Source organism: Solanum pennellii, chromosome 9 (genome assembly GCF_001406875.1).
Source record: "Solanum pennellii chromosome 9, SPENNV200".
In the NCBI taxonomy this organism is placed as follows: domain Eukaryota; kingdom Viridiplantae; phylum Streptophyta; class Magnoliopsida; order Solanales; family Solanaceae; genus Solanum; species Solanum pennellii.
The window spans coordinates 65,272,611-65,285,657 of NC_028645.1; the positions used below are offsets into that span (position 1 = coordinate 65,272,611).

Below are 13,047 nucleotides of genomic sequence, written 5' to 3' on the forward strand. Positions count from 1 at the left end.
AGGAAATAAATTTGTATAAATGAGAATTCCACCAACTAAAGGGTATATTTTCTCCACTGATAATTCAGACACAACCGAAAATCTGCAAAATAAATGGAGACAATAAATACAAGAAAAAGTTCACACTAAAAGTTGAAAGGTATTTATTACAAAATCCTCCACAGACCATAGGACAAAAACAAATCAAATTTATAATGGTTCAATATCTATTTCTCATTGTTCTAAAGCTTTATTTCTATAAGATCATCAGAATCTTGTATTGCACTGTTATCATTATATTGTTCATCATCATGTTCCTCAGCTTCATCAACTAGCTATGCCTGGCCTTTTCATTCCTTTTTTTCATCAACATATCTTTTTATTTCTTCCCTTACAACATCATGGCATTGTTCACACGGTGAGACGTCCCTGCAAGTTACACTTTTTTACCAAAAGTTACACTCAACCTGCTCCTTTCCTATATTTCCAACCCGGATCAGCAGTTTTTTAATAGCTGTTAAAGATCAAAGAAACATAATCAAATGAAGAATACAATACTGTGAAAGTACAAGGAATAAAAGTAAGAATGAGATATTTGACCTTCAACTTGGGTTTATGCTGAGACTTCTTCTTGGTTGCGCTATTAGTTGGTTCCAACTGGAACGTAGACCCCTCACCGTCATTCAATATCTTTGTGTGCTCATTTTCTCCACTAGTTCCAGAGATCACTGGAGAAGATTCATCATCATAAAGTGGAAGATTCTCCACGATATGTCTGCAGTAAGAAAGGCAGATTGAAATAAATATTTAACACATGTATTGGCTAACTCTATCAACCAAGGCTTGGACACATGAAAAGAGATCACCTATTTTTGTTGTCTCCACTAGGATATGAACCCGAGACATCAGAGAAATTCCTCACTTCATTGACCATTACATGTTTCTTACAAGGAGGAAAACGAAAGGGTAGCTACTATATATGAAACATAATATGACTATAGTTAATTATAGAGCAGTGACGATCAAGCCAATTCCATATGATAGCATTTAAGCTTTCCCATTCCTATGATCGTGGACGTGGTACTGCCAAATGAACCTGACTACTAGTTTGACCAATCAATCGTCGGCAAGTCAAGTAAGGAAACTTCAGTTCATTTTGTCCAGAAATATTATTTTCGGCCTATCTATTAATTGGCAGACAAAAGAAGTGGGAGTAAGAATAAGGGAGGAGCGACTCTTCTCATACTTTGGCTTATGAGAAGATCTATTACTAAGCCGTTTCCTGTCACATTTATATATCTCACTTAGGTTTTCATGGAATCACTAATCAAGTTAACCGAACAATGATTACCTGTTATCCCCTTCTTCCAAGACATTGCTGCACTCCTGAGCCAACGGCCAAGATAAAAAAGGGAAAAAAAGAATAAGAAATCGGATTGACAAACTCATATCGAATTTAGAAGCATCTATCATAAAACATTAATCTGTTTATTGTCTAATTCTGGAAAAAAGGAACAAGCGAAAAGTCGCTATAAAGGGAATTCTAGATATAACAATTCACAAGAAACTTAAGTTACCCTATATCCTTGAGATTTGGCACCCAAAAAAAGAGAACAGTTTGCAGCTCCACACAGACAATGAACAGGTGCACCACCATACCACTCAAAGTTATAGTTATATGAAAGCTCCATTCCAATGGATATATCTCTCTTTGCAAATATTCCTACCCTTGTTTCCCCTAACACTATCCATTTCCTTGTTTCACAATTTGGTTGGCTGGAAAATTCAGGAACACATTGTATCGTCAGTACTATCAATCAACATCAGTTAACGGACTTAATTAACTTCTCACCATTTCAATAACTGAAATTTCATAACTCACCATGAATGATTAATGAATCTTGCTAGACTTCCCTTCTTGGTAGCATCAATGAAATAATTCGCGTTCAGTGACATGATGTATGCGTCCTTGATTTCTGCACAAATCATATGAAATTATAAAGTAGTGATCGATCTGTAGATGCATTGATAACCATCTCTATTGTCAATAACTTACTATGAGCTTCATAAGCCAGACACATTTTCTTTGCTGCTTCAGATGATAGCACTTCTCCACAGTATTCCATGATGAACTGTCCAGCCTAACAATGTAAAGAGAGAGGAAGAATTGGTTGATAATCCATAGAAAATAGTAATGAAGAATATTTAAGAGAAAATAGTTACTTCTCAAAGGCTTCCGATAAATTCAAGAGAAAATAGTAATTACGAATAAGTAATAACTCGGCTGCTTCAGCAGAATTACCTTTATATTCTCATCAGCTGAAAGACCCCAACCACGCCCTTCAGTCCTGAACAACTTAGTTTTTGCATATTCACATTTCTGGAATCTCTGTGGACAGCAAGCAAAACACTTCAAAATATGGCATTGAGTAGAATCTTTCATTATTAGATGAAATCATAAATTTAAGAGAAGAAAGATTTTCAACAGTGAAAGAACTAAATGACAAGCAACAATATTTCATTATTTTCATTTACAATGGAATAACTGGAGGGGAACCTCAGAGAAATGGTAAAATTGTCTAGGTCACAGGTTCCAGCCATTGCAGCAGCCACTAAAGCTAGCATCTACATCACACCTCTTGGGGTGCGTCCCTTCTACGAACCCAACTAATGTTGGATGCTTTGTATACCGAGCTGTCCTTCACTATTGCTCGGAACAACCCACATTCAATCAAACAGAGATACCCAGCTCATCAACTGATCTGCTAGATTTTCACCTTGAGATCTAACTGTTCTTAATACCCTTCATTGCTACTAGGCCACACCCTCAATGTTCTATTAAGGATATTGCATACAACAATTTGAACAATTAACCCTATATGTATAAGACAAATCTAGATGCATTATAACTATAAAAGTCAAGGTAAAGATCGTATGCTCCACTTTTACAACACTAATACCTGACTATTAGAATATTTTGGTAACATAGAGACTTGACTTGACAGATATACTAGCGTGACAGTACACATTGTTTACGTTACTTCTCATGTTAGACTTTGTCAGAACAGTTTTGCAGTACGAAATTGGCCCGAGTGAGCAAGACTGATCCCATGAAAGTTGGAAAGAAGAGAAACAACCAATGGACATATAAAGAAATAGATGCTGGAAGCAGTTTGTCATAGGCCTCAAATCTGATGATTCATCTCAAGAGGATGGAACAGGAAAAAACAAACATGATGGGGATGCTAAGACAAAGGTTGATTTATAACAGACTTGTTAGAAAAGAAAAAAAAATTCGAGCAGAAGATTAGCTACTTCAATCCATTTATAAGTTCCTTATGCCAGATTGATATGACGATCGTGAAGTCTTAGAGGCTTATAGGGAGGAAATTATTAGAATAATAGTCAGAATTCTACATGGGTATGAGGAAGAGTTCAATGACGCGCATAGGAAAAGATAGCATTAAGAGACTGATAAAGAAGAAAACTGCAGAAGTAAAAGCATAGAAACTCGGCAAGACAAGAAACTAGATAAAGCTCCGTCACATGAAATATATGAGGAATATCATGTGGAAGAGTTTGCACCCATGCACACCGTGCATGGAGGAGATAATTTGACATTTTGAGGATAACTTGGTTGAATAGTTGAAGGGCATAAAATCTGTTCTCACAAATCGCATCCTTTTCTTTTTGTCTCTCTCTTTCTTTTTTCCGCTTTTGTCGATAGTCTTCTAGTTCTTTTTTTCAATAATTAAGAGCCAACTAGAAAAGGAAAGTTTTTGGAGTTGGAACTCGATATCAAGATGTTGATCAAAGGAAAGAACAACTAGTGCGCCCTTTCGACTTCTATAGAAGTACTTTTGTTGGGTTTTAAAAGGTGTGAACGGAAAATGAAGAGTTGCGACTTTGACGAAAGTTGCGACTTTTATGAATAATTGTGACTTTTATGAAAATTTGCGATTTTTATGAAATGTTGTGACTTTTATGAATGGTGGTGACCTTCCCGAAAGATTGTGACCTTTTCTAGTAAAGCACAATAAGAACCTTTTCACACTAGCCTTTGTATTCTATAAATTTAAGGATTTTCTCTCATTTTAAGAACATAATTTTCTTGACTTCTTCTACTACTACTAAATCTAGTATTTTATGTGTACTTTACTGCCGTTGAGTAGTTCGATAGCACCGTGGTTTTACGATCCATACACTGGTGAATAAGATCGTTCTATCCTGGGAGGATATATTCCATTAACCTCGTATGCTTGAGGTGAATAATTTACTTAAGGGGACACTCTGCATTCAGTGGACTCAATTTTCTTCTTTAAGAAAAATATTTTCTATATTGTTTCTTAATTTTTTTGTTCTATTTTCTCTACTAGTTTAATTTTCTAGTTTTGAAAATACTCTTTAAAATTTGTTGTTTCTTATCAAGTTCTTCAAAAATTTTTGTTCTAAGTATCTTACGAATACAAGATGAACAACTCTAAGTATCCTAGGAATACAAGATGCAACGAACAACAATCTTAAGGAAATATTATATTGTTGGCAGCTCTTGTATTCTGTTAATTGAGGGAAACATATCATAGAAGTAGACGATTAATGTATTACTTCTCGAGAATTCTGTGCTTTGTCTAGGAAGGTCAATGTGAAAATGTACTAGAAGAATTTTTGATATTTCGATTAAAGATTACACCAGGTAACCTTCTTATTATTTATCAAAGGAGAAAAATAGTTTCTAAAAGTTATCAGTTTTGATATTTATCATGAATGTCTTTGGAAAAAGATCCGCAAACCATATTTGAATGAAATTTTATTGACAAAAAGTGTTGTCTTTAAAATTTGCAGAATGAGAGATGCACATTTTAGTTTGATAAAATAGGATGTCAAAATGTTATAGTTGGAAAGCTATTTGAAAAGAAAATTATATTCATGTGATAATCTATAAATATGTTCAATTCTGTTTGAAGACTAAAAATTACTTTTGTAATTTTGTACTCCATATGAAATTCGATTGTGTCTGATTTTTGTAGACTAAAAACTTTTGTAATTTTCTACTCTAGATAAATTAGACTATGCAATTGATTTGAAGAATATCAAAACTTCACATAATAAGTTAATGTTGTACTTTTGATTTTCTATAAACTTCACCGTTAGATAGAAACAAATTGAACAAACATGACATTGAGTAGAATCTTCCATTAGTCATTGACACAGTCTCTTCCATGAAGTGGATGAAAAGATAAATTTAAGTGAAGAAAGATTTTTAACAGGGAAAGAACTAAATGACAAGAAATTTTTTTTCATTATTTTTGTTTACAATGAAATAACTGAAGGGGAACCTTGGACAAACGGTAAAATTGTCTCCGTGTATGGAACTCATTGTGGGACTTAACCCAACACTTTACAGCATGAGCTGACGACAGTCATGCACCACCTATGTCCACATTCTGGAAGGAACCCCTCTCGTTCAAAAGGATTTGCAGCATTTCAATCCTTGACAAGATTCTTCACTTTGAATCAAATTTGTTGAATGCCTTGAATCGGACCCGTTACAAACAGAAAGGACGGGGGTACAATGTTGTTGTATTGGGCCCTTAATTATCTGTCAATTCTGTATGTTGGGCCCAAGCCTGTTAGGGCATAACTTAGCACTATATATAGACGCTATGGCAAACCCTATTCTGTAATTCTGTTCTTGCCTCTCCTTAATAAAACTGCTCTCCCTCTTCCCGTGGACGTAGCCAATTTATTGGTGAACCACGTAAATCTGTTGTCTTTGTTTTTCGCATTTATATTTTCTCGTATTATCTCGAATTCCGCATAACAAATTGGTATCAGAGCCCAGGTTGTCAACAAGTCTCAGCCCACCGGGAGGAACTGGGTTGTCGTTCTCTCCAGCCCAAGGCCCGATGTGTGAAGGGGGAGATTGTTGGGTTATCCCACATCAGAAGTGGAAGGGGCTGGTGGTCAATTTATAAGTGTGAGGGAAAGCCTCAACCTTTGAGCTAGCTTTTGGGTTTAGAAGGCCCAAGACCACCCAACAAGTGGTATCAGAGCCAGATTCAATGATGGAGTCAGGTTCAGTGGTTCGATAATTGATGATTGAACCAGGTTAGAAAGAGGTATTCATCTTGGCGGGTGTAGTTCTAGCCGCAACCTTTTTGACAGTAATGAAGATTTTGTTGGAGAAATTGTTTCAGAGAGGTTCTCTGTGTTGAGACATAAATTTTGCAAAGGAGATTATGGAGAGGAGAAGCAAGTTGTTGAAGATTAAGTGAAGAAGGTGGACAAATTTATTTTGTCAGAAATTTAGGCCAAGGGGGAGATTTGTTAGGTTTTATTTGCCCTAAATTTCTTACCATGAATAGGTTTTCCTTTTAGGAAAAGGTTTTGAATTGACTAATCCTTTTCTTGTAGGAAAAGGTTTAGGACTCTATAAATAGAGGAATGTTCCTTCTAACTTAATCAGCATTCACAATGTAGTCTTAAAAGGCTTTGAGAGTTTTGGTTAGGGGGAGAATTTGTGGGTCACAAGCTTGATACGTTATCACTTGTGTGAACCTCCCATGTATTCCGAGTGAATTGGTTGAGGTTGTTTCTCTCTGTATTTTGTACTCTCATATTTATAGTGGATTGGTCATCCCCTTTGTGGACGTAGGTCGATTGACCGAACCACGTTAAATCTTTGTGTCTTTTGGTATATTTCTCGTTGTCTTCATACTCGTGGTCTTTCGAGGTTTGCTTTGCTAGCTTCCGCATTTACACCTGCTTATTTCCGGTCCTAACAAAATTTAACCACATGCTCCATCGCTTGAGTGAGGCCCCATCAATTTCTTTGAGTTTCATTCTTGTGACGTACTTTCTAGGCGGAAAACTTAACGCGTTAGATATAGCACTGCATGGGTTTATACGCACAAAACCTAGTATCCATCATATACGACTAGGATTATTGGGTTTATCTACTCCCATTCTCTCCTCTAACTTTTGTCTCTCAATGTCGGCCCAACATAATGCTTTCGCCGTTTGTCTTCTTTCCGATATCTACCCATTTAATCGCTCCACCGAAAAATCCTCTGCCCCTACTATACTCCAACTTGATAATTTCCACTGTCTGTCTAGAGTTAAGCCTTGGGATTTGACGGCCGACTTAAAAAGCGACATGCAGATGCTTTACGCCCATTAATTCTGGAAAATGCTTGCATCTTCTGTATTACCGCGTCTGATGGTATAGATTTAGTCGATGCTTATTCCCAGATACCTTTATTACTTCTTCTCTGAGAAAAGAAGTTCACAACCTGTGGGCCTTCTACCCACATGGTTGCAGAAAATTCCCCACTGCTTCCTCCCATAGGAGTCTTGGTCGTGTCTCAGTCCTAGTGGGGCTGATCATCCTTTCGGAGCAGCTACTAATCATTGAATTAGCAAGCTATTTCCTCACTATCTAGCTAATCAAACGCGATTCCTTCCTCGCACAGATTCCTCATTTTTATCCTCAGACTACAGGGTATTAGTAGACGTTTCCAGTCATTGGGCCTAGGAAAAACACAAGTACAAAGACACACTTCGTACTTGGGATTTTCCTTGGACCAACAAGGAAACTTGCGGATGAAACACAAGAGACAGTCCATACTTGTGCTTTTTCTTGTCCCTACATGAGACACTTCGTACATGTGTTTTTCCTTGGCCTAACATGTATGCGGATGAAACACAAGAGAGACTTTGTACTTGTTCTTTTCCTACCACTCATCTCAAGGTTATCTCTCATCATTCTATTTACGGAAACCATTTCTACTTTCCCTACCTAACTATATATGCTACTATTTTTAAGAGAAGTGGGCCAACAAACTTTACACTACATCTGTTTGTTATGGGTCAACTGTTTCTTGAGGCACTTAAGTAGTTTCTGGTAATTTTTCATCTTAATTGAGTGAATGGATGAAGAGATGGCTCTTTTATTTTTGTTTGGAGATTATATGTCTCACATTTCATTAGTTCTAATGTCAAAGATGTGTTACATGGAAACTCATCATGAGGTTAATTTATTTGTTTTTCAAAGTTTGAAAAATAACTACATCAGAGGCGAAAAACTGCAATATAACATTTTGAAACGTAAACAATTTTATAAAACTTTCATGTCCGGAGTCGAGTATCGTGGAATGACTATTAAGGATTTATGCAGGTTGAACCCAATATATTTGATGGTAGTACAATTGATTGATTTACTGTTTCCCTGTATGATATATAGTTCAAATTATGATATATTATGTTAGACTAGTTATTAGGCTAAGATTACGAAGTCACGAGCTTTCCTAACCCCACATTCTAGCCTTTTAAGCATACCATAAAAAAGAAAAACAATGAATAACAAAAAAGAAAAGATCGAGAAGAAACGCTCCCGAAAGAAAAAGCAAAATCAAAATCAAATGTGCTGTATGAGGGCGTTTCAAAAGCCAATTTTTGTGCGATTTTACTTTTTGATTTCGGATTTTGAAAATACACACATTTTTGCATTTTATCTGTCTAGATACATATTGAAGAGTTAGATATGGACTTATCTTGATTTTTATATTTAACATTTTTCTTAGTTGAGAGATTATTTTTCTATTTTACTGTTGGAAGTCTCGGTGACATTTCTCAAGGATAAAATTTAAAAAGTTTGAACAGATTAGATCTAACCCTTATAGTTTGTATATGATGTAATTGTGCATTCCAAATATTCTCTAGTTCACACCCTTACAATGATTTGAGGCATTGACTTTGACTTAGAATTTTTTAAGACCTTGAGGAATTATGGTCTTCTGTTGTGTACTTATGGTTAGTTTGTATTTATTTACAATATATACACATCTTGAAAAGTGAATTCATCACTTTTTATAGGTGATATTGAGTCAACACAAGTCTAGATTACTGTACTTTGTTCTTGCCAGAGTAACAAAATAGTTGGATGTTCGGTTTGATTGATATTTTGTGAAAAAATGCAACTCTGATCTCTATATTTGTTTAGAAGGTTTCCTATTTCATTGGGGTATGATTAAATGCTGCTTCAGAATTAGTGGTTTATCTATCATATATGCCGAGGAACTAGAATTTGTGTTTGATTGTGTAGAGAATAGCATAAGAAAGTATAATTAGGAAACTTTCTGTAGCCCAAGATCGTTAACTAAGATTGGAAGATTCAACTAAATAAGGGGAAGCTAGAAAGGAGAACTTGTTTATGGAAGAATACTATTTTATTAGGTTGTTCTTGCCCACTTTGGTTTGCTTGGGTTAAATACAAATGACTATGGCCACCCCTATTAATACTAGAGTAGGGATACTTCTAGAAGTTATTCTAGGTTGATCTATAAGAAAAATCAAGATGGCCTTATCTTATAACTATCTAACAAGAATCTAGATTTTCTATAATTCACAATAAATATCTACTTCTCTAGAACGTCTGCACAATTTCCTAGATACATCAAGTACTTAAGTTACTACTCAACATAACTCTAGAAAGTTCTACTAAATATCTACGATTATTTATACCTTCAAAAAATCATATTTATTTTTCACACTCCCCATTAAAGTGATTTTTTGGAAACTACCCGACATTGTCATGGAGGATCTCAAAAGAAGCTTTGAGCAACATCATGCTGAAAATCTCGACAGTTTCTTCCAGACTCCTCGTGTTGATTCAAATGATAAAGATTTTCCCTTATCGAATGTGTCATCATTTAAAATTTATTAAATATAAATTTATAAAATGATTCGGATTATATTGAATTCATAAATATATTAATCCCAATAAATATTGTGGATTGATATAATTGAGTTAAAAATTTAAGTCCAATAAATATGGATTTAATTAAAGTCTAAATTAATTGATTTGGGCTACATTGGATGAACCCAATTTGTTAAACCCAATCTCATCTCATTCTAGAGCCCATCTTGGCGCCACGTGTGCAGATGATGTGGCATGCCAAGTCAAATAAGAAAACCAATAGAATCATGACATGTGTCAAAGATGACAAGCCCGCTCCATAAAGCCCAAATGCCATGTCACTTTAATCTGATTGGCTGAATGAAATCCTATTCCAATCGCAACTCCTCTATTCTAAAACTATAAATAGGGGTCCTCATAATTCAGAAAGGAGACAGAAATATCTAAACAAGAAGCTAGAGAAACTCTGTGGTACAAACGGCATTTAATTCTCTACAAAGCTACAAGTTTAAGAATTCAAGCATTCAAGTTCAAGAACAATCAAGATCAATACCACCGAATTCAAGAACAAGCTCGAAGCCCTTGAATTCAAATAAAAGTCAAGATCAAGATAAAGTTCAAGTTCAAGTTCATCATAGATTCAAGAACAAGCTTTAAAGCCCTTGAATTTATATTTGAAAAGGCGAATTCAGAGGAATTATAGAGATTGTAACACTCGCATTTGAAATAATAAAATCGATTGTTGCTATAATTTTCCGTACTTGATTATTGTTTTCTCGACGCGAATTTTATTGTCTACAAATTCTGGCACTCCCAGTGTTGTTTGCAACAAATTTTAAACATATGGAAAATAAATAAACCATACAAATAAAATATGAGGAAACATAATTTTGTTGATCAAGATAGATTGCGGGTACAATTCTGTTGATCCCTTGATTCTACTCTCCAAGATTTATCCATAATTCGAGGTCCGTTAGTGGCGTATTTCTCGAACTATGATGATTCAGATTTGACCTCTCTATATGAATAATCCATCAATTTGTGGAGTATTCGAGATCTTGATCTCTTTGTGGATTTTTCGAGATGCCTTTTAAGCGAATTTAGTACCCTTTATATAGGCATAAAGTAGGGTTTAGGGTTGAGTAGCCTCCAAGAATCCTTATCTGAGTTGAACATAATTTCTAGAGTCCCAACTCGAAATTAAACCAATCTTGTAGAGTCCTACAAAATTTCAATATCTACAAATGCCCCCTGCTTCAAGGCTTGACGGAGTGTGTACTTGTGAAACTCAAAGACGAGGCTTGAAGTACTCATTCTTCCACCTTTGCAGCTTCAGATTTTCAGATTTGATTTAAGAGAGAAGAGATGAAGGGCAGATTTGGTCCCAGTGGGCGTGCCAATTTGTTTGCAACAATTTTAAACATATGGAAAATAAATAAACCATACAAATAAAATATGAAGAAACGTGATTTTATTCATCAAGATTGTGAGTACAAATCTGTTCTTCCCTTGATTCTACTCTCTTAAATGATTTATCCATGATTCGAGGGCCGTTAGTGGCGTATTTCTCGAACTAGGATGATTTAGATTTGACCTCTCTATATGAATAATCCCTTAATTTGTGGAGTCTTCGAGATCTTGATCTCTTTGTGGATTTTTCGAGATGCCTTTTAAGGGAATTTAGTACCCTTTATATAGGCATAAAGTAGGGTTTAGGGTTGAGTAGCATCCAAGAATCCTAACCTGAATTGAACACAATTTGTAGAGTCTCAACTCGAATTGAACGCATCTTCTAGAGTTCCACAAAATTTCAATGTCTACAAATGCCCCCTGCTTCAAGTCTTGTCGAGCTATTTTATCTTTTAGTTACTAAATTCTCCTTAGTTAAAAAAATGAATTATAATTGAATTAACAATTGTAATCCTACTCAATTTCATATTCAAATTATGTTTATTGTCCAAACCAAAAAGAAATTGTAATTGAACTAGGAGAAGGATTCTATCCCACCACATGACATCTATAAATAGATACATTGTCTCCATAATTTTATCTTCAATTACAGATTGTGAGCCTACGACGAAAAGGGCATACTCAAGGTAATTTTCCTTCGTTTTTTTATATTTATTTTCGTCACTTTTTTACAGTTGACATGTCTGTCGTAGAAAATTCATATCTCATCGTAGAAAAATCGAAATCATGAATCATTTGTTTTATCAGAAACTAGACTTTTAGGTCTTCAACATACCCGAAATTCAAAATTTAATACCTTCAGAATCTTTTTATATGATTTTTTGAAGTCAGCTCTAGATTCTGTTATGCTATAAATTCGTCACTTTTTTTACAGCCTGACATGTTCATCGTAGAAAATTCATATCTCATTGTAGAAAAATCAAAATCATGAACCGTTTAATTTTTCAGAAACTAGACTTTTTGATCTCTAACATATCCAAAATTCAAAATTTAATACCTTCAGAATATTTCTAGATGATTTTTTGAAGTTAGCTCTAGATTCTGTCATGCTAAAAATTCGTCACTTTTTTACAGCCTGACATGTTCGTCGTAGAAAATTCATATCTCATTGTAGAAAAATCAAAATCATGAACCGTTTGATTTTTCAGAAACTAGACTTTTAGATCTACGACATACCCGAAATTCAAAATTTAATACCTTCAGAATCTTTTTAGATGATTTTTTGAAGTTAGCTCTAGATTCTGTCATGCTAAAAATTCGTCACTTTTTTACAGCCTGACATGTTCATCGTAGAAAATTCATATCTCATTGTAGAAAAATCAAAATCATGAACCGTTTGATTTTTAAGAAACTAGACTTTTTGATCTCTAATATATCCAAAATTCAAAATTTAATACCTTCAGAATCTTTCTAGATGATTTTTTGAAGTTAGCTCTAAATTCTGCCATACAAAAAATTTTCAGATTTGTGTGACTTACTAAAATTCTCGTGTCTTGACGTTGGAACAGCGAAATCACAATCCACTTGGTGATTCCTAATCTAGACATAAAGGTCTACAACACATCCAAGATTCAAGATTTAATACCTTTCGAGTCTCAAACATCTTGACAGGTAACAATCTCTCCTTCACTTGTATTTCCTTATTTTTTTTTATTTTTTTTTGTAGAGGTGCAAAAGGAATTAACCAACTTGATGCTTTACTAGAATACCGTGTAACGCTCCCGCCTTGAAGATAACCTCAAGGTGTTACAAGGTCCCGAATGCTTAACCATGAATCTTTACTAAAATACCGTGTAACGTTCCCGCCTTGAAGATAACCTCAAGGTGTTACAAGGTCCCGAATGCTTGACCAACTTGAAGTTTTAATAGGATACCATGTAACGCTCCCGCCTTGAAGATAA

The 13,047-nt window shown here is 34.9% G+C and overlaps 1 protein-coding gene across 1 annotated transcript in view; it reads right to left on the reverse strand.

Moving 5' to 3' along the window:
* Nucleotides 1-475: 475 nt before the first annotated feature.
* LOC107030284 (histone-lysine N-methyltransferase ASHH1-like) overlaps nt 476-13,047 on the reverse strand; it is a 37,128-nt gene continuing 24,556 nt past the window's right edge. The window contains exons 5-11 of the mRNA XM_015231621.1: nt 2,282-2,368; nt 2,036-2,120; nt 1,862-1,955; nt 1,557-1,755; nt 1,331-1,365; nt 580-754; nt 476-493 (exon numbers count right to left, since the gene is read on the reverse strand). Coding sequence (XP_015087107.1) covers nt 476-493; nt 580-754; nt 1,331-1,365; nt 1,557-1,755; nt 1,862-1,955; nt 2,036-2,120; nt 2,282-2,368 — 693 coding nt within the window. The remainder of the gene's footprint in view (nt 494-579; nt 755-1,330; nt 1,366-1,556; nt 1,756-1,861; nt 1,956-2,035; nt 2,121-2,281; nt 2,369-13,047) is intronic.